This window comes from Terrapene carolina, unplaced genomic scaffold, assembly GCF_002925995.2.
Source record: "Terrapene carolina triunguis isolate 2854851 unplaced genomic scaffold, T_m_triunguis-2.0 Scaffold30, whole genome shotgun sequence".
NCBI lineage: Eukaryota > Metazoa > Chordata > Testudines > Emydidae > Terrapene > Terrapene triunguis.
The window spans coordinates 10,352,197-10,374,746 of NW_020664381.1; the positions used below are offsets into that span (position 1 = coordinate 10,352,197).

At 43.2% G+C, this 22,550-nt stretch overlaps 1 protein-coding gene across 2 annotated transcripts; it reads right to left on the reverse strand.

The window, feature by feature from the left end:
• Positions 1-10,710: 10,710 nt before the first annotated feature.
• On the reverse strand, positions 10,711-22,311 carry LOC112105897 (methyltransferase N6AMT1). Of its 2 annotated transcripts, none has more exons than XM_024198897.3 (6): positions 22,161-22,311; positions 19,741-19,827; positions 18,448-18,538; positions 15,315-15,398; positions 13,338-13,479; positions 10,711-10,900 (listed from the first exon to the last, which is right to left on the reverse strand). In XM_024198897.3, the coding sequence occupies exons 1-6, from the start codon at positions 22,289-22,291 to the stop codon at positions 10,794-10,796; spliced, it is 642 nt and encodes a 213-aa protein (XP_024054665.1). In that variant the 5' UTR covers positions 22,292-22,311; the 3' UTR covers positions 10,711-10,793. The 2 variants fall into 2 exon arrangements, with proteins under 2 accessions (XP_024054665.1, XP_024054664.1); XM_024198896.3 differs by having other exon boundaries at positions 22,122-22,311.
• Between the last annotated feature and the right edge of the window lie 239 nt (positions 22,312-22,550).

The following is a 22,550-nucleotide window of genomic DNA, read 5'->3' on the forward strand; positions in this document are numbered from 1 at the left end:
AGCTACAACTCAGTCAATTAAACCTACCTAGGTACAATCCAACATACTGTTATGCACTTAAGCAGGATGGTGCCTCTAATTTTACAGGTGAATTTAGTGTAAGTGGCGTGAAGATCTGAATTTCTGGAACCATTAAATTTGAATTTATAAATCATCTCATATTTGAATTATTAGCTGCAGCTACTATTGCATTAAAGTTAATTTAAAGCATATGATAAAACATCAGTGGTAATTTAATGTTAAAGCCTGATCTGAAATATAAGGTAATCTAAAGTATTTTATAAACTGAACGTTAATAGTGTAACCTGATTTTTTGATTTCTAAGATTGAAAAGTTCAGCAGGTAAAGTCAGAGAGAGAAGTTAGAGAAGAGGAAGGATGCCAACCAGCTGTTGTGCTCTCATTCTTGCTGCTTTCTTTATCTGCAGTTGGTGAAAACCTTAACATGTTAATGAAACTTTATGCTCCACTGACATGCTCCAGTGATCATAGGGATTTAGCTTTATAACTGAATTTAAAATTGTTTCACTAGTAACTTCCGTTCATATAAGTTGTTTTTCCAGAGAAACATGCACAGAACATATAGCCCATTTCAACTGTGAAGCCATGTTGCTTCGTGTTTTAAATATTTGGTTCAGTAAAGTCACACAGTGCAAAGGGAGAAATAGGCCTATTATGTCAGTGTTTCTAAGCCTTTGGGATTGTGCTGTTTTTCTTTGTCTTTTGGCCAATGGATTTTCTGAAAAAAAAAAATACCCTAAATTTTAAGTGATTTGTGCTTTAGGTATCCAGTTAGATGGACCTTTTAAAGGGGCCTGATTTTCAGAGAGTGAGTGCTCAGCCTTGTCTCAAAACCAGGCCCTTTCAAGGTGGGCACCCAGATTCACTTGTAGCTTTTGAAAAGACACGCCTACATGTATTGTAGGTGCAATAGATCAGTAGTGCCAGCACTAAGCTGCTGATGGAGAACTTCTGCATTTTAATTATCTTTTATTAAAGAAAGCAAAAGGTGGTATTTTAACATCAATCTGAAAAAACATATTAAAGGGAAACAATTTGTTTCCATAATTTTGATACTTTAGCAGAAAGGCTTCTCAAATGTTTATAGTAATTTATTAAATATTAATCATTTAGTCTAAATGATTATTTATTGCAGATTAGGAGACAACTTCTGCTGGATAAATGAAACAGCTGGACAGCTTCATTAGTTAGCTGCCCATATCTTGTGAATTGCATCTTCCATAGAAAGCTTTAAGTGGCTTGCAAGTTGGTTCTGTTAGGTATCCTGTAGTCCAGACTTCGGTAGTGGGAAGCAGTGCCTTTCTTCTCCAAAACATCTGGATGTGGCAACTCTTTTTCTAGCCAGTGCCTGCCCTTAGGTGATCCACAATTGTTTAATCTCTTGCACTAACAATTTTTGAAAGAGGATTAACCTTAAGCCATTGGCAGAATAACTAGAGCAGAATATGAAATGTAGGGTCTTGACCTTCAAGTCACTGCTACCTCTAAGGGTGAAGTCCTGGCCCCACTGAACTCAATGGCAAAACTCATTGGCTTCAGTGGGGCTAGGATTTCACCCCAATTTATACCAGTTGCCTACATAGTGTATGCTCTGCCATGTTTTACTACACATGCTTGAGTCACAAAATATGAAGATGAGTAACATCCATTGTCCTAGTTATAACAACATCTAGCAGTTCTAATCCCATTTTATCAAAATATCTCAAGGACTGAGAACAGTCTGTTGTTAAGATGGACCCTCATAGTTTTTTCTAACTTTAAATGCATTATTGTCAATTGTTGTAGTTCAGCGTCAGTCACAATTGAGAGATGGGATATTTCTTCATCAGGTATATAGTGATGTGGTGTCACTCACCTGGAATTGCAACTGCAGGCCTCCCTCTCACCCCAAAAATATGGCAGAAATGACCTATAAATAAGGCCCTACCAAATTCACGGCCATGAAAAACGCATTACAGACCATGAAATCTGGTTTCTCCCTGTGAAATCTGGTCTTTGTGCCTTTACCCTATACTATACAGATTTCACAGGGGAGACCAGTGTTTCTCAAATTGGGGGTCCTGAGCCAAAAGGGAGTTGTGGGGGGGGAGTCACAAGGTTATTTTAGAGGGGTCATGGTATTGCCACCCTTACTCCGGTGGTGCCTTCAGAGCTGGGCAGCAAGAGGGCAGCAGCTGTTGGCCAGGCACCTAGCTCTGAAGGCAGCGCTCCGCCAGCAGCAGCGCAGAAGTAAGGGTGGCAATTCCATACCATGCCATCCTTACTTCTGCACTGCTGCTTTCAGAGCTAGGCAGCCAGACAGTGGCAGCTGCTGACTGAGGGCCCGACTCTGCAGGCAGCAGAGCAGAAGTAAGGGTGGCAATACCATACCATGCCATTCTTACTTCTACGCTGCTGCTGGTGGTGGCTCTGCCTTCAGAGCTGGGCTCCTGGCCAGCAGCCGTTGCTCTCCAGCTGCTTAGCTCTAAAGGCAGCGCTGCCACCAGCAGCAGTAAGAGGAGCAGTACCACAATCTCCCCTACAATAATCTTGCGACCCCCGCCCCCCCAAACCTCCTTTTTGGGTCAGGACCGCTACTCTTACAACACCGTGAAATTTTAGATTTAAATAGCTGAAATCATGAAATTTATGATTTTTAAAATCCTATGACCCTGAAATTGACCAAAATGGACCATGAATTTGGTAGGGCCCTACCTATAAACACTAGGCCACATCAAAGCGGTGTTCTATAGGTGATGCAGCATTTATAGGCTCTTCAGAGGGTGAATTATGCCCTGCCTGTTCACAGCTAGCCAACCCTTGCAGTGCCACAGTAAGCAGACAGTAAGGTTAGGTCCTTACCTTGGCCCAGAGAGCTGCAACTCCAACACAGGAAAACTGAGCAGAGGCGATGGAATATATTTGGGAGAGAATCCAAAGATGAGCAATTCACCATCTGGCCAGCTCGGGGGGTAAATGTCAGGGTAGACATGATGCAGCAGGGCTCCTACCCAGCTTCCCTTCTCTCCAATATGAATCAGAGGATTGTCACAATGAGACCCCATCCAATGAGGATTGGGGGGAGAACAAGGAGACATTTCTAGAGGGCGGAAGGTACTAAATAGCTGCAAGTTACCACTATCTCTGTTGTGTAGCAATTCCTGCAAAGCAGACACACAGGGCCAAAAGGGTAAGAAAAAATGTAAATCTTACCCAGGTATTCATCCTCTGATTTCACTATCTCTACTGTGGAAAGAGCGCTCTCAGATTCAGGCTCTGAGAAGGGCTTAGAAAAAAAGCAGCAAAGGTTTTTTTTCCCTTGATAAGTTTGACAACATGTGCAGAAAGGTTGCATATGCCATCCAGATCCAACTCTGGAACAAGCACCTGAGGACAAGTCTGAGGACAAATATCTTCTTTCCAAATCACTGCCTGAAACAACAATCCTACTGCACTCATCCTTAGAAGATGTGATCAAGGAGGAATAGGAAACCCTTGACAAGGGTAAGCGCATAAGCGGGCATGTACTTAGATACTATAAGTTGCAAGAACCAAAAACTGCCATCACAGATATACCAACGATCAATGCTGTGCTAGCATCATTAGCAAAAGTATATGATAATCCCATCCAAAAGGGATTTCTTTCCTGAAGATAGAAAGGCAGAAGTCAGCCACAGAAGGTATTCCAAGGCTTCTTGGTAGATTTTGGAGTGTCCTAGGCCACTGCCTGTTTTGTAAGAGCCATGCTGTCCTGGCTGTATAACTATAAGGCCAGGGAAGACAAAGGACCATTTTGACTTCCAGCTTACTGTTAGAAAAGAACCCTAGATCCAGTCTTTGTGGCAGATGCATCAATGGATGCAATGAGATTCTCAGCCAATGTCATGGCAGCAAGCTTAACAGCTGGGTGCTATATCTGTCTATGCCCATAGATGCACCTTCCAAACAAATCCTGTGCTCATCTAAATTCAGAGACTCTGCTGTTTGGGGAAAAATTGGATAACGTTGTGGTAGAAAACACTACCAAAAAGGACCAGTTCCACCCTTCCACTTCCCACATAGTGCCTTGAGAAGGGACAACAAGCCCAGCAACAGACAGAAATTCTCCTGTTTTGTCCATACTCACAAAAATACCAGGGGAAAGACAGCAGTTCACCAGGAGAAAACCCTGGAACTACAGACCAAGTGCTAGCCACCTCTCAGGGTTTGGTATGACAATGAATGAATGTGCCTCTGCCCAGATCTGAGTCTAGGAAGCAGAATTTCCCCACAACTCAGGGGTCTCTATCGAACACAGACAAGTGGGTGATATGAGAGAGGTAGTGAGTTGCAGCTGCTCACTGGAACTAAGGGCCTCACCTCTTCCCTTCTTCATCCAATCCCTCATCTCAAGCAACCATCAAATGTGAACTGGTGTGAAGTGAAATCTCACACCACCTAGCCCTAGGAGCAATGTAAAAGGTACCCTGAGAAGAGAGGTTCTTAAGGCTATACTCCATATACTTCATCATCCAGAAGCATACAGAGCATGGCAGAGGATTTCAGAACTGTCCTGGACCTCAAACATCTCAACAAATAGATGAAGAAAACAAGATTCCAAATGGAAACCCTAACTTTGGCAGAACTTCCTTGCCTCAGAGGACCTAGCAGATGATCTACACATAGCTATATGTACGTGCTATTGCCATCTACTGAGATTTGCATATGGCACAAACAAAAAACGGAATACTCTGTGATACTTCACTGAGAGGAACAACGAAAAACCAGTAAAATTAGATGGTATAGAGAGAGTCTGTACAACAATTCAAATACCTCCATTCAGTATTGAGCCGTTATGGGAATGTGGATACAGATGTTAGGAGCTGCATGAAGAGTATTTGCTGTAAATGAATGGAGCTGATGCAATTTGCTCTGATCAGAATATCCCAAGTAAATGAAATAGCAATGTGTATAAGATCACGATTAGGCCATCCATGATTAAGGATATGTTTTAGTCACTGGTATTTTTAGTAAAGGTCATGGACAGGTCACGAGCAGTAAACAAAAATTCACAGCCCTTGACCTGTCCATGACTTATACTATATATCCCTAACTAAAATGTGGGCGGGGGGGATGGGGGAGGGTGATCTGGGGGCGCTGCGGGTGCTGGGGGGGGGGGCCAGGACCCCCGCTGGTGCTGGAGAGGAGATGGGCGGGCAGCATGTGGCCCAGGACCCCTACTAGTACTGGGGGGGAGGGTTGGTGGGGCTGCCAGACTCCCTACCCGGCTCTGCGTGTCCCTGCAGCGCCTAGGAGGAGAGAAGGCCAGGGGGCGCCGCACACTGCCCCCGCCATGAGCTCCAGCTCCACATCTCCCTTTGGCCGGGAACCACAGCCAATGGGAGCTGTGGGGGCAGCCCCTGTGCGGTGGGTGCAGCACGGAGAGCCCCCTGGCCCATCTACCTAGGAGCTGCAGAGACATGCTGGCCACTTCTGGGGAGCCCCCCGAGGTAAGCACCACCCCGCACCCCAGCCCTGAGCTCCCTCCCACACCCAAACTACCCCAGCAGCCACTGGTGCGGCTGGCCCAGGGGCTGCCTGATCTGCTCAGGCAGCCCCGGAGCCAACCACACTGGCTGCTGCAGAAGTCATGGAAAGTCACAGAATCCGTGACCGACATGCAGCCTTATACATGATGTATGGGTGGGAATGTTGGCCAATGCAGAGAGAAGCAAAAACTACTTCACATTGCCAAAATGAGAATGCTCAGTTGCATGCTGGGTAAAAGGAGAGCTGATAGGCTATGCAATGAAACAGCATGAGGCATGATTCAGGTAGCCCCCATCACAGAAAAGCTGAGGGAGTATCAACTGAGATCTCTGGGTCATTTGAGACTAGATCTGAGATATGTTGGCCAGAGAGTACAAGACCACGTAGTCACAGGAGAAAGACCACAAGGAAGACCTAGAAAAACGTGGTTTGAGACGTTGAAGGAGGACAGGAAGGCTGGCATCAGGTTGGAAGATGCACTTGACAAAAGTGCTAGCAAAGAACAAGAGCTGCTGTCCCCAATTGATGGGGCAAGGTAAAGACGAAAAAGAAGACAACAGACTACTACCAACACAAAACTCCGCCATTTGTCCTTGTCTTTACCAAGGTGCTGGTGGTGGGCATAGCTAGACTTGGGGCACTCACTTGATTCCGTTCCTGGATGACGTTTTGATCAAAGCTCTGTCCAAAGTAGCCGCTCACAGGACCACAATCCAGACACAGACTGCTTTAAGAACAGTTTCATGATAAACATCAATGAAATACCACAAGGATAGCTCAACTAGGAGTGGACACAGGCACTTCTATGGCAAAAGTCTACACATCAGTGGACAGATTCCAGAAAATACAGAACTTAACATGTACAGTATGTTGATAAGAAACACAAGGTCAGCTATAGCTCAGTGTCTGCATATACTGGGCCTGCTGTTTTCACATATAGTAATTACTCCTTGGGCAAGTTCCCACATCAGGTGTCTCCTGGCAGTATGGAACCATTCACTGGAATGCAGGATCAGGTGCGGGTCCCAAGCCAGGTACTGGACTCCCTCAGATGGTGGGTAATCCCAAGGAACATCTGAAAGAGTTTACCCACGTACCTTCCAGACCCATGGGTACTCATGCCAAATGAGGGAGGAGGGATAGCTCAGTGGTTTGAGCATTGGCCTGCTAAACCCAGGGTTGTGAGTTCAATCCTTGAGGGGGCCACTTAGGGATCTGGGGCAAAAATCAGTACTTGGTCCTGCTAGTGAAGGCAGGGGGCTGGACTTGATGACCTTTTGGGGTCCCTTCCAGTTCTATGAGATAGGTATATCTTCATATATTATTATAAGTCCATCTGGAACACAGAACAGCACAAGGCACTTGGAGCTCCATAGAAAGGAATCAGAGCATCAATTTCCAGGAGCTCAGAGATGTCAAGCTAGCCCTATAAAGTTTTCAGAGCCACCTCAAGGGCATCTACATTTTGATCTAGTCAGATGACACTATCACCGTGGCATATCTTAACAACCAAGGGAGAAGTTGGAGCTCAATTCTACTCATATATGCAATGGAGATAATGGAAGGGGCAGAAAAAAACCTCTTTTCCATAAGAGCAATATACACAAAGGGACAATTGAACCTGGAGGCAGACTGGCTCAGCAGATGCACAGTCAGCAACTCAGAACGTGGTTTCAACCAGGAAAACTTCAATCTGAACTGACAAACGCAGCATCCAAGCAGTTGACCTGTTTCCCAGTTGCAAAAACAGAAAGCTGTTGAAGTACTTCACCAAAGGAAGCAAATGCCAGGTTGCTGGGGATGGATACTCTCTCACAGATGGCTACAAAACCTGCTTTACGCATTCCCGCCACTTCCCACTACTTGGAAAGGTGATTCAGAAGATAAAGTGAGCAGAAGCAATGGTGACAGTTTTAGCTCCACACTGGCCAAGGAAACCATGGTTTTCAGATCTGGTAGACTTGGCATTAGGATCCCCATACTGCATTCATCAGAGAGACCGGATATCCTTCATTAAGGTCCTCATCTCTATCCAGATGCAGACAGTTCACAACTGACAGCATGGCTATTGAGAAGGAAACAATCATGTTTGGACCAAAGTGATTGCGAGACTCCTCTCCTCCACACATATTTCAATACTAAAGGCTTACTCCTCCATCTGTACAGGAGGTAGTAGTGTCAGGAAAACAACAAAACCCCCAGGGACCTAATATCCCAGCTATTCTGGACTTTCTTCAGGACAGCATAGACAAGGGATTCCAGCCCAGCACCATAGCACGCCAGGTGTCAACCATAAGTAGGATCTTACACGCAGTGTCCTTGGGTTCCTTGGCAGACAATCCTCAAGTATCCAGATTTCTCCGAGCAGTCAACTGGCCAGTGCTGCGATCAGACCAATATTTCCTAAACAGGACCGACCACTAGTGCTGAAAGCCCTGACTACTCAACCTTTTGAACCATTGACACTGGTCACACCATTGTACCTGTATTTGGTTGCTATCATGTCTGCGAGATGAGCCTCGGAGTTAGCAACATTATCCATGAATGAACATTGGTGTATGTTCCATGATGATGTGGTGGTGTTCAGGACCCCAGAGCCTTTCTTGCCAAAAGTAAACTTACCTTCCCATGACTCACAGGAGGCTAACCTCCCATCCAAACCCACAGCAGCCTACAGAAAATCTGTGGCATAATTTGGATATTTGCAGAGCACAAAAGAACTATCTTGAGTGCTATGAATCAACAAGATCAGGCCCCTTGGTTGTCTACTTTCACCCCAAGTCCAAAGGGCTACAGGTCTCCAAACTGTCTTTAGACAGAAGGATCAAGTTATGCATTGTAGAGGCATACAAGGCATCAGGTAAACCTGTTCCTGATGGAATCAAGGCACATTCCACAGGATCTTCATGCGCACAGAGAGACTGTGCTTCCACTCAGGGTATCTGCTGAGCAACAACATAGTCTTCAATTAAAACCTTGATTAGACATTATAAGGTGGCCTCTTTTACTATATGCAGTGATCCAGAAATAATTTGCCATTTTTATAATTAATTTTGGGGGAGGACTTTCTCTCATTCTACTACCTTACCCCTTCCTTTCTTACCCAATAATTTCATTTCTGCTAGTAGTGTCTCCCATAATTATACCCTCTCTGGATGGCTTTGTAGCAAAGGGACAAAATTAAATTTTTATATCTACAGTTTGTCGGCCACTTAGCCTACTGTTCATAGGTTTACTGGCTGGCATTGAAACTGTTGTTACTCATCATTCTATGAGTTTTTATACACATTTGGAATAAATAGTTTGGTGCAAGCTGGAGATGGGAGCATGATCAGTAAGAGCAGCATTATAGCATTGAACTGCAGGCAGGAGAGGAATAGCCCATACTTCTCAGAATTGTGGGAGACTCCGCTAGCAGAAAGGAAATTATTGACTAGAAAACTTGCTATTCTTAAATATATAATATAAATAGAGCCCTTTGTTTTCAGTTTTTATTTTATTTAATTTTTCCTGGCAACTAAGTATTACCACAACAACACAAGCAAGTGAAAATCAGTGCAAAAAACTATTAATAACTTTTCTGGGTAAATAATGGGGTTTATTGTGGTGGACAGAAAGTCAGGGGAAAAAGTATTCAGTAGATTACTGCTTTGAATTTCGTTCATCAATGTGGTTTGCGGCAGAACTAAAACAGAACTCAAAACACCTGTGAGTTTAAGAAAACAATAAAACTTTTCATTTGAATAAACAGTTTACTGTTGCAGACGTGGAATTATTAGCCTATAAATATTTACTTTTAATAACTGGGCCACACCATTTGCAGCGCATAACCTCAACTTCATCCTTTTCTCCTGTTTTTGTTTTTTTAAAAACTTTCAAATACTTCCTTGTGTTCTGAAATGTATTCTGATATAGATTTTTTTCTTCCCATTTTAGTGTGTCAAATCTTTAAACCGTTATCTGCTAACAGCTTGCAATGTGTATGTGGTGGACGTGAGATTCATCAGTATGTTCAGATGCACACACACTTCAGAGCTTGCGTGTGTGCCTGTTTGTTTATATCTTCTTGACTAATACATAGCCTTACTTCAACAGGCAGCTTTGCATATACACACAGACTAATGTATTTTCATAATACAATACATTGCATGAGATATATGTATTTTCCAATAAAGCAAGTTATTTTTTATATATTTGAATGATACAAAAATAGGGTGAAAATCAGAAAAAAAATGAATAATACTTTTCGTAAAACCCAGGAATTTTTCCATAAAAAAATCGGTTTAAACTGAAAACGAAGAAGCTTAAATATAGGGAGATAATCAGACCATACAAGTCTCCATCCCATACATTTTATGGTGCGTTAGTATAAGAATGGTATCATACCATAGTCATATATGGACGTGCTTCATAAAGAACTGTCACCTGTTAGTTTTCTATACTGTGACAGCTAGGCTCTACTGAAAATACTTTTTAACTAAACCTTCCTTTTTATAGTCTAAAAAAAGTCTCTACCCTAAAAGAATTTTGTAAAATTGATTAAATTGAACTGAACTTTTTACATGGTTTATTAACCCATAGCATTTAGCTTAAAGACTCTGGATGACATATTGGGTACATCTGTTGGAATATTCATAGCAATAATACAGTAGCAAGATAAGATCAAGAGTTTTCCGACTATGGGAGCAAAATTAGTTTCGATGCACTAGGCTTTTGGTGATTCTGCAACAAATGCAAAATATAAGACTGAGGCCACTAACCTCAAGATCAGTGGCTTCTTAAGTACTAATTTAAACCAGATATCTCTACAGAATAAGTACCATAAGACAAGACAAAGTACTAAAGCAAGAACACTGTTTTGAGAACCCATAATGAATGACAAAGGTTAACAATTATTAAATGTATGATCACATAAAGATATTCCAGTTATAAAACAAAATACATACCAGTGAATTTCCTCATTTTAAAGTGTGACCGTCCATTTTAAAGTTTACATTTCAGCTACAGTTCCACTATGCTACATAGAAAACCAAGTCCAGAAACAACTGCCCCCTCACTCATTACAGATCACAGTGGGTTGATGGCCAGGTTAAGGGAACAACAATGAAAGTTTTGCTAATTTTCCTGTAAAGATCAGGAGACAGGATAATTTTTTTTTTCAAAATCTGTTGTTATCGTTTATAGTCACAAAATAGCCTGACCATTGTAACACCATTTGTGTTTAACTTCCATGGCTGAAGACGTTTAAAGATTTAAGAGCAGTCATCAGGACTTGCTGAATTTAAGAATTGTGAGAGTTTCTCTTCCTGCTTGTCTAGAAAGTACTCTAGTACCTCTTAAACCGTATTTCTTCATTGTTTCCAAAATTTCATCTGTAATTAAAAATGTACAGCATTACAGTTCAGTTTGTGTTAATCACCACCTAAAAAGCCCATCCTGTCTTAAACTGATTTATTTGCTAAAAGCAAATTACAAAACAAAAGATTACATAGGCTCATAAAATATCCATCATGCTCCTTCAGGTGATTAGAACAATTTTTAAAGCAGTCATCCAACAAAACCAAATGAACTTGGCTTTCTACGAGTGGAAATGTTGGATTTTAATGTCTTTGAAAAATATACTAAGTACTTAATTGAATTGGTAAATAAGTTTAAGATTAAAAAGTGTGCTCAAAGTTTAAGTGCGTGTATGCTTTTAATATTCTATATATTAACACAAAATCCAAAATGAGTTAAGTGGAGTTATACTGAAACTGCAAATTAGTTAGAATCATAGTATAATGATTTAATATTCCTATCTTAACTAACTGCTTCAATTAAAAAAAGTTTCAGCAGTATACTCAGGTTTCAAGTACTTAATAAAAAGGACGAGGAGTACTTGTGGCACCTTAGAGACTAACAAATTTATTTGGGCATAAGCTTTCGTGGGCTAAAACCCACTTCATGGGACGCATGCAGTGGAAAATACAGTAGGAAGATTATATATAAACAGAGAACATGAAAAAATGGGCGTTGCTATACCAGCTATAATGAGACTAATCAATTAAGGTGGGCTATTATCAGCAGGAGAAAAAAAACTTTTGTAGTGATAATCAGGATGGCCCATTTCAAACAGCTGACAAGAAGGTGTGAGTAACAGTAGGGGAAAAATGTGGGGTTTTTTTGGTAAAATTCCAGCGGAGTACAATTGCAAATCTGATATTTGAGCCCTGTCTGAAAATGTTCAAACGTGGGAGTGCCCTGGAGTAATTCTACACTTCAGTGTTAGTTTCACTTTAGCAGGTGAAACCCATATTTCCCATACTACTTGGGTCAGTGTTGTAATGGACAGTATTTTTTCCTGTATATACTAAGTAAGTAGTGGCTTGAACAAAGAAGGTTTTATAAAAGGTTTTATAAAGGCAGAAGCTATGATAGAAGGATGTGTATACAGCACACAAATTAATTTGAAAACCCTACAGTAAAAACCGCCAGAAAGGGTAGGATTCACAAGTGGAGCTGTCATGTAAAGTGTCTAAGCACAAATTTAGAACCTGATACCCTGGCTCAGCTGCCACCTAACCTTGTAGTAGCCTAAAGTCCCTAGGCACCTCAGTGTTCACTAGTGAAGTCCCCAAGGTGCCTAAATTTCAGCCAATGGGCACATACTCAGCTGCCTCAGCCCTGACACCACCAAGCAGCTTGGCACCTAACTCATGCCTAAGCCGGAGCAGGATTCACAAAGAAAGCATTCCCTCACTTAGCTCGCCTGCAGAGCGCAATCCAGTACACATGCTCAGAGGCTGCCATAGAGCACATCTACTTGATTGGGCTCTGCACAAGACACAGTTGAAGAGGCAGTGCTGCCCTTCCCACACACTTTTCTCCCAATAGTTAGAGTACTCACACAGGATGTGGGAAACCTGGGTTCAAATCCCCACTCTGCCTACAGCGGAATAGGGAATTGAATGTGGGTTTCCCACATCAGTCCCTTAACTGTTGGGCAATGGGCTAGTCTGGGGTGGGCTTCTCTCAGTCTCTCCTCCTCTCCTCTCCACTTTGTATAAAATAGTTAACTATTAATTGAAAAAGAGAGAATCTCTAAAGTCCAGTGGTTAGGGCACTCAGGTGGGAAGTGAGAGACCCATGTTCAAGTCCCTGCTCCCAATCCAGCAGAGTGGGGATTTGAACCAGTGCCTCCAACATCCTGGGTGATACTCTAACCACTCGACTATTGGGCATGCAAGGAGGCACTACCACCATCACCTTGGTTTTTCTTCAAAAAGGGATGACCTGGCTTAGGTACCCAACTCCAGGAGAGGGTTCACTACTATGAATTCCAAGTAGAGGGAGATGCCTCCATCAAGGCCAGAGTCAGGCACGTAACTCCTTTGAGAGACAGGGCTTAGGCCACACCCCTCTCCTTGTCATTTCCTATTGGCTGGTTTAGCATGCTGACTTCTGAGAATCTTTTTTAGGCACCTAAGTCTCACGGTGCATTGTATTGGGAACCTGACTGCCTAACTTGGGATCATGAATCCAACTTAGCAGAAGGGTGCCTAAAAGTTGGGTGCTGCAATGCTCAACTAAGTCCTCCCTGTGAATCTAGCCCAAAGTGCTTCCACACTAATAAATGTTATTAACCAAGTGTGACTTGCTACTGCCATGTACAGGCCATCTCATTTCTCTGAGATATTACTCAATTCAAAGTTTCCCATTCTTGCGTACCAGTGGCAATGTCTGATTAGCTATAGCACCTTAGTCTTGTGCTCATAGTTTTCATGTATGCATTAGTAACATATCGTTTAGCAAACAGAAGGATTCTATTACCTGGGTTGTTCTCTTTAATTGTAACTAAATAGAATAATCCTCCTGTTGAAAGCAGGTCTGGCACTAAAGGAAAAAGTCTATCCATTACTTCTCTGCCATTTTTGCCTCCAGCCCAGGCTGCCTCTATTCCATGGCTTTCTACCTAGGAGAAATTAAAGGAAGATGAATTTTTTTACTAATGGTTTACATACGACTATAGAGTGCTATATATGTTCATGACACTTTAGGAAGAGCATCACCATAGTCCCTATCCTAAGGAGCTTATTTAATTAAAATAATTTCAATCATAAAATTGCTACATGGCAGTTTAGTTCATGCAGCATACAAGTCAAATTTCAGACTTATCCTCCAAATAGATGAGCTCTGTTTGGATTTAAAGAAGGTCTTTGTTGATGCTGTTTGGAAATAGACACGTTTTGTAACATTCAAAGCATATACTTTCCTCTAGATGCATACGGAAAGTATTTACATAAATTCCACCAAGGATATGTCTACATTGCAATAAAACATTTGCGGCTGGCCCATGTCCGCTGGCTTGGGCTCGGGGGGCTCAGGATGCAGGGCTATAAAACTGCAGTGTAGATGTTTGGATTCAGGCAGGAGCCTGGGCTCTTGCAACCTCCCCCTTCTCGGTTTTATACACTCCAGTTTACAGCCCTGCAGCTTGACCCCTGCGACCCAAGTCAGCTGACATGGGCCACCTGTTCATGTTTTATTGCAGTGTAGACATGCCTCGAGAGTCCTGAAGAATACAAATGAAAGATGAAAATTAGAGCAGTCCAGAAAAAGGAATTTCTGTCCCATAGAAAATGTTGAGGCTTTGGAAAAAATTAGTCCCAATTTTGGACAAAAAAGTAAATCGCTCAAGATTTTTCACAAGCCAGAAATTCTGAAAAATTCCATTTGGGGAGAACCATAATAGAATTTTTCAGCTTGCCAACTGCCCATCTGGATGGCTCTTGTCAATTTCTGTTTCTCCGTGCAGGCAGAAAGAGCCTTTGGGCAAGCTCCCATGGGAGGGGCGAGTCAAGACACTCATCCCTGAAAATTCTGATTTTGTGAAAAAGGCATTTTTCACCAGAAAATCATTCCAATGGGAAATATCTGACAGATCTAAATGAAAATCTCTTAGGGCTTGTCTACATGCAGATAATCAGGAAAGTTAAGGAAAATCATAAAGGTGTAAAGTCAATGCACATAATTTAAAGCATGGTTAAACCTCTAAGTGGATCTCTCATTCAGGAATGAAGTGGAATTAGTTCATTGTAACTTTGTCTACACTAGCAATTTATGTCAGTATAACTACGTCGCTCAAGGGACGTGGAAAATCCACACACCTGAGCGATGTAGTTATACTGACCTAACCCCCGGGATAGACAGCGCTATGTCGGTGGGAGTGCTTCTCCTGTTGACATAGCTACCGCCTCTTGGGGTACCTATGGTGTAGGTAGCATCTTCACTGAAGTGCTACAGCAGTGCACCTGCATCGGTGCAGCTACCCCACTGCAGTATTTTAAGTGTAGACAAACCCTTAATCAAAGTTAGAGAACTAAAACCACTTTACTCCTGAATAGGAGCATTGACATGGGGGATTAAGATGCTTTAATTTATGCGCCCTGACTTCATACCTTTAGTGATTCCTAAGTATCCCTGTGTAGACATGGATTTACAGAATTGCCCCGGCAAGGATGGAGCAATATTTTGTGGAACAGTGGTCACTAGTGTCCTTTATCTCTTATGCAGAAAGTGCAGTAAGGTGAGTGATTCATATTTACTGCAAACAGTTCTGTTATCACCATTGGCTCCACATGACCCCTCACTACTTTTTCAAAGAACTACAATTCAGGACACGGTAGTCTGACAACTGGACATTACAAACCAATTTATCATATCAGAAATTAATAATTTTTCATATCCACTGAGCTGCATACGTTTTTTTTTTTTAATTGCATCTCCTCAAATCTCAGTGATCCCTACCTCTTCAGAAGGGGTTACCACATACGGTGGATTAAATAGTAGTAGATCAACTTTCCCATTTAATCTTGGTAACAATCCTGTGACCTAGAGATGAAATTGAGGTAGGAAACAAGTTAGTTTTACTTAGGCAGTTCTTTTATTAGCTACATTTTTTTATTTACAGCAGGAACACACATTTCCACTTCTCATTATACAACAGGTATTGAGAGACTGCAGATTTGTCATATATGGGACTAAAATGAGAGATTAAGCTTTGAATATAATCAATCATTATCAAGACAGGAAGAAAATTAATAGGTTTACAAACAGTTATACACTATTGAGATATAAAGAACAGAAGTACTTGTTGCACCTTAGAGACTAACAAATTTATTTGAGCATAAGCTTTCGTGAGTTTATGCTCAAATAAATTTGTTAGTCTCTAAGGTGCCACCAGTACTCCTGTTCTTTTTGCGGATACAGACTAACATAGCTGCTACTATTGAGATACAGAAAGTGTCCTGTACTTAGCTATGGAAACCTGACTTATTTAAAATGACTTAAGCCAAAACAGACTGTTAACTAAGATACTTCTTTGTTATTTTCTGTATGACAGGAGTACAAGGTAAACATTTAGTAAAACACAAATCTGTGCAATTTCCCATAAATTTAGCCAGCCAACCAAAAGGTGACCATGTTGCCACCATCTATTTTTCTTATCTTTTTAGTTACCAAAACCAAAAGTCAGTAATGGACAATATGAAAAAGTACATTTCAAGGACACTTACTAAGCAAAATGTTTTAAATACATGCTAATTACAGGTGCTTTATTTGGGAATCACAGAATATCAGAGTTGGAAGGGACCTTAGGAGATCATCTAGTCCAACCCTCTGCTCAAAGCAGGACCAATCCCCAGACCGATTTTTACCCCCGTTCCCTAAATGGCCCCCTCAAGGATTGAACGCACAACCCTGGGTTTAGTAGGCCAATGCTCAAACCACTGAGCTATCCCTCAGTAGATAATAATAAAAACGTCCTGATTGTGAGATAATAATCCGTTTCATAAGTGGGTAAATTACAAGGTTGAGTAACTTATCTCAATAAGGGAACTAGATTATTTCTCTATCAAATCAAGCATCCCTTCCTCTAGGATGACTATACTGCAAGTGATTCCTCATAGGAAGGGTTAGATTATTTCATGTTTTTATAAATTAAAATAAGTAGAGTTGGGACCATTCCTGTTTCACCTTCCATTCACAGCAATGCATTAAATTGTCCTCTTTGGTTCTGAATAGCTCAGCCTCTATGCCTGGTCCAAGTGCACTAAACCAGTCTTCAGTGTGCAAGGGCAGCGCACAGAATGGGACAAGTAAAAATATAAGTTTATTGCATGATGACAAACACAACAGGGTCCCAAAACATGAACTAGAGATACAGAATAGTAAGAGGATGAAAGAAAAACCTATACTAATTAAAAGAGCTAGCTTACAGATTCATATCCATCCCAGTTCAGAAGTGATTAAAAGTTTATCATCTGTTAACTGTTCATCAACTACTTCATATAGGTCTCTGTGTACAGTCCAATTCCCAAATAAAGTGTTCATTTATTTCAGCTGTTTCTAATTATGGGCAATCTGTCACCTTTCATTAAATTTAAATTCTCAACATTTTTTACAAATTAAAAGAGCTTACTGAGGAAAAGATGAAACTTAGTTTCCCATAAGGCACTGCTTGGAAGTTTGTTTGTTTTTAAATCATTAGCAAACAGAATTTATAACAAAAAAACATTTAGACTTGTGCATTGACAAAGCATTACTGTTATGGGTACAACATTAATAAGAAAGCTCCAGGTGTTCACAGTTTCAAATCCATTCCCTGATTATATAGTATTTGCTCTATATTTGTACTGATTTAGAGTCTCATTTGAAGTATATTTTCTTTTCAGATTCAGTTTGGTCCCTTATCAGCTGTTTTGTCCCTCTCTTTTCATCAGCCTTTCTATTTGGTTTTTTTTTGCATGAGTTTTTGAGAGAACAGTGAACGCTGTGATCAGTTTTTACTTAGTTTTCTGTAAGCTTGCAACAGTGTCTAAGCTACTGCCATCCACCAGAGTACTTTACAAATTTAATAAAACAAATACTTATATATTGTGGCATAAAAGACTGTTGTACCTTACTAACATATGGCAGTAAATTGCACCTGAGTGCACTGGGTTCTTTGTCTGGCTGGCTGGAAGGGTTCTTGCCCCTATTTGGGCCCCCTTTGCAACAGGGTGGCAGAGTGGGGAGGAAGGGGAAATTTATCAGGACAGAGCAGGGAACAACAGGAAGTGGCTGAACCAGGTTAGAAGGGGAACACTGTCCTTTCGTGTGCCAGGGGGCAACTATACCCTGAACAGTTCCAGAGAAACATACTCTCACTGCAATCAGGCTGGCAACACCCACCCTCCCAGTGATGGGCTCCGAGTAGGACTTGGTTTCTTCATGATCTGCTGTGAGCATGACTCTACTCAACTTCTTCTTCTGGAGCTGGAAAGGAATTTTCTCCTCACCACCAGATTGGACGAGGTGGGGCAGGTTTTTTCATCTTCTCCACAGCAGATAAGGGACCCAGTGGGGTAGGCGAGGAAGTTAAGTCAAAATGTCACCACTTAGTAACAGATGTGTCCAGTGCTCGTTACAGAGGGAATATGGTTCTCGGATTAAATGGATTTGGAAGTGGATTTAGAGGAAAGCATCCCCTAAGGTAGCTGGGGAAGGAAGGCTGGGGCTCCTAACATGAGGTACAGCAGGGAGCCAATCCATTCCCTGTTTTCCACCCCCCTTAACCCCTCATACGAGGGGAGGGTAATGGGATCCCAGCAACAGGCTAGCTAGGACCAGGTTGAGAAAGGGGGAGGACTGACAGCAGCCCTCCCGAGTAGGAGGAAACAATTAAGTAAATAATGATGACCTGCTGTACAATTTATTGTTGGGTAATCCCAGATATGTTAACTGAATAAAACTGTGGCCTAATTAAAACACATCCATTGCCCCTTGTCTTTCTTTCAGCGTGAAGGGACAGTACCTGAATAGTTACAGGCAAACCTCCCACTGTACATTGTAAGAATTGCAAAACTATCAGAAGGTCCAGTTATAGGAACTTGTATCTTACCAAGTCAGTAATTACTGGGTGAATGTGAACTTTGTTAAGTACAGCTGTCTCCAAGGTACAAGAAGCTGCTATAGGATTGATATCTGTACATCTGAAAGCAAAACATTAATGTCACATCAACATTACAAGATATACTTAAAAAATGAACGTAAGAATGTGAATGCTATTATGTGCTGTGACGTCAAGTCTTGTGTATGAATGAATGTGATTCCCCTGCTCACGCACACATACTCACACTAGCTCTCATACAGTTAGCACAAGTATAAATAGCAGCATAACTGCGGTAGCGGTAGCAGCAGAGGTACGGCTGAGCTATGCTGAGTACATACCCACTGTTTTCACCCCTATCTTGCAGTGTACACATAGCCTTACTAAATAATCATCATCCAAGCTTTGAAAAGAACATACAATTCTTGTTACTCATACTGTGACTATAACATGTATGAAATTTCATACAATAACACTATGCTAAGGAAACTTTAAGGTTGCCTAAGTACTCAAAAGTTAAGGAAATGCTAAAGTTAAGGTTGCATGCTCAGACATAACTATAACTTTGTCCTCATCTGTGGATGCATTACAATGGTCTTGAATTAAATTATCACATACTATTTCTCAAGCAATGCAACATACTATAATATCAAAGTGTTCTACATTTTGTGCTCAGATAACTCATAAAAGGCCAAGAGAATTTTACCAGACTTTCAAACAAAATTTGGGCTCAGAACAGACATTAGAAATTCAGCCTAAACTGATTTTGTCTGTGAAAACAAGTGTTTATAATGAGACTGCCTTTCCAACTATGGCATTGCATAATAGTTACTCAGTGAGGCCCAGCACTGCAAACTCTTGTGCATTTGCTTAATGTTACACATGTGAGTATTCCCACTCAGCTCAACAGAACAACTCACATGAGTAAAGTTAGACAAGTGTTTGCAGGATCAAGTTATGAGTAAACATGGTAGAGACAACATGACTACAGATTGAGCTCAAGCTGGGAAGAAGGAATTTCAGAACTCTAGTCCTGGCTCTACTACCAAACCAATAGGTGGTCTTGAGCAAGAAATTTAGGGCCAGATTTTCTAAGCTATTTAGGTGTCTAACCTCTCACTGAAATCAATGAGGGATAGGAATCTACATGTCTTTAGAAATCCATTTGTAAAATGGAGATAATACTTCTCTACATAGTTGGTGACTGTAAAACATTTTGAAATGAAAAGCACTATATATTGTAAGAGCAAAGTATTCTTATATTATTAGCTGCAACAATCTAAAAAAAGGTAGTATAATACTTACATGTACAATGCACTGGGTCCAACAATGGAAGCCAGAAATGTTGAAACCACACCTGATCCAGCTCCTACTTCAAGGGAGATCTCAACTCTAAATTTAAATAAAAATAATTAGTACAAAGTGATTAAAATACCCGCTTCACAAGAGTATCTAGGACCGACATATGCAGGCCTGAATCAGGCAATGCTGTCAAACCTGCAGCCACTGGAGACCCCACTAATAATGAAGTTTACTGGTCATATTGCCCTCAAGCTCAAGATGAGTGGTGTGCCATATGATCTGCGCTGTGCTGACTGACAGCTCTCTGGTGAGAACTTGTGTCCCCTGGGGAATCAAAATATTTCCTACTTATCACAGCCCCCGCTGGGGGACATTGTAGGTTTCCTTCCCTCTGTTAACAGGAAGCATCCATTGACAACACAAAAACAACAGTTCTAGACACATCTCCACCTCCTCCACCAAGCAGCCACAGCATAAGAGTTTGGAGCAGGTCACACTGAAACTGGGATCCCAAGGATATGTCTACACAATGCACTTGGTGACAAACTTGCACTAGCTGGGCTCAAGTGAGCACTGTAAAAATAGCAGTGTGGATGTTGTGGTTCCCGTGGAGACTCAGGCTAGCCACCCAAGCTCAGATCTAGGGGATCAGGTGGGCTTGAGAGCACAAGCTGCTGCCCAAGGTGCAATGTCCATGTTATTTTTAGTGCACTAGCTCAAGCTCCACTAGCCTGAGTCCAGAGGCTCACTCCCAGCTGCAGTGTAGACATATCCCAGTGACTATTCTAAAGGGTCCATATTTGTTTGAGCTGGCTCTGGACATGTATAAATAATAGAAATTTCAAGACAAGCAACAAGATTATTTCATTGTATGGATCCCATTCAACTTAAATTATATTTGCAATGCACTTTACTTTGAGATATTTTGAGTATGAAAAGGAGCAACACAGAACCAAGTTCTAGCCGATTCTATATTCCAATAAATTAAAAACATTCCACTCCTCAGAGTAAAACTGGTTTAATGATGTTTGGGGCACATCATTCCTGGAAAAACTGACCATCACGCCAAAGACTAAGTTACCACACAGTAATCTGAAACCTGGCACATGTTTACATTATTTACTGAAACTACTTGGAGCTATGAGCAGGGTGACCACCCATCCCAAATTGAGCGGGACAGTCCCCAAATGTAAATTTCAAGTCCCAGTGCCAGGCTAAATTACTCCCGGACAACATTTATCCTGGGTTCCCTGTGACATCACTCTGTGCCTGCCCAAGGCTCGGGGCAGCACCAGCCTCTTTCCAGTATGTGTGTGTGGGTGTCTCTCAAGTGGGCCTTAGCCCCCCACTCACAAGGCCCCACCCCCTGCTCCTCCTCTTTCCCCTGAGGCCCTGGCCAGGCTGTAGTAAGAGCTATCCTGGAAGCCTAGTCTGCTGTGGGGAGCCCTGGACCCTCCACCTGCCCTTGGTAGTGCACCACAGTGGGGGCAGGGACACAGGCCAAGGACTGCTTTTGGGTACCCCAGCCCCCACCGAGGACAGGTGGAGGGTCCAGGGCTCCCCACCGCAGCCCAGGCTCCCTGGAGGGCTCTTACCCGCACTGGGCTCTGGCATGGCCTGGGGGGGGGGGGGGGGTGTCTCAGGGGAAGAGGAGGCTCAGGGCTTCTGCGTGTGTCCCAGTTTTGCATTTTGAAAAGGCGGGTCACCCTAACCAGGGCAATCCGATCCTCTTCTTTTTCTGCCACTGCAGCAGACCTAGCTGTGGATAAACCAATCTTCACTCCAGCTGGCCGTTGTGTACTACAGCACGACTCTGCCGCAGCAGGACAGCACCCACTAGCACTGCGGCTGGGTCCTTCTGGGATTCTTCATCCGAGGCTCACACAGCGCCGCGCTCACCGCCCAGCACGTGGGATGTCTCCGGCCAGGGCACACGCAGGGGTCGATGGCGCAGGCGCTGATGGGATGCGAGGCAGAGGCGGATCCCGGCGCAAGGACGCGAAGGGGGGACATTTCGCCCAGGCGACGGCAGCAGCCGGTGGGTGAAATCCCGGCTCTGGTGAAGCCGGTGGGAGTTTTGCTGTCGCCCGCGCCAGGATTGTACCAACTAGGGTGACCAGACAGCAAGTGTGAACAATCAGGACGGGGGGGGGGGTAATAGGAGCCTATATAAGAAAAAGACCCAAAAATCAGGACTGTCCCTGTAAAATCAGGACAGCTGGTCACCCTAGTACCAAGGGAGAGCCAGCCAATAGCCCCGCCCCCACCCCCAAAGACCCCGCCCCCCAGCAGCCACCGCCTGTCCCCGCCCCCTGCACGTGCTCACGGCGCCCCCTGACTCCTCCCACCCCCCCCACCAGCGGCTGCTCCCATTGGCTGCTGACCGGCCTCTCGCTGGTTCTTTCCCTCCCCCCAGCTCGCACCCTGCCTCTCTGATCTGGGCCGCGTCCCGCTCCAGCGCGTCCAGCAGCAGGTAGGTGTCCTCGGCCGGCTCGTACACGTCGCTGAAGGGCCCGTGCGAGCCCACGTGCTGGTGCCGCGGGGTGGGGATCATGGTCCAGGACCGCCCCCTTCCTTCCGCGAGAGAGTGCGCATGTGTGGAGTCTCCCCCGACTCACGGTACCGCGAGGGGAGAGGGACACACGCATACGCAGACTGCTGCGCACGCGCAGCTGCCGCTGCCGTCGCTACTGTCGCGAGGACCAGCCTCGGTCCCCCTCTCGTCCTCCAGCATCCGGCGACTCGGCGGTCGACTGAGGTTCTTTAGGGGCGAGCGCAGAGCAATGGATCCCGCCTTGTTCTGTTGGAATGCT

Excerpts from the sequence above, each read along its gene's own strand:
- LOC112105897 (XM_024198896.3), bottom strand. The coding sequence starts at position 22,291 with ATGATCCCCACCCCGCGGCACCAGCACGTGGGCTCGCACGGGCCCTTC. Across the intron at positions 18,539-19,740 it reads GGACCCAGTGCATTGTACAT|ATGTACAGATATCAATCCTA; the intron begins GTAAGTATTATA and ends TTTTGCTTTCAG. Across the intron at positions 15,399-18,447 it reads ACCCAGTAATTACTGACTTG|GTCACAGGATTGTTACCAAG; the intron begins GTAAGATACAAG and ends TTTCATCTCTAG.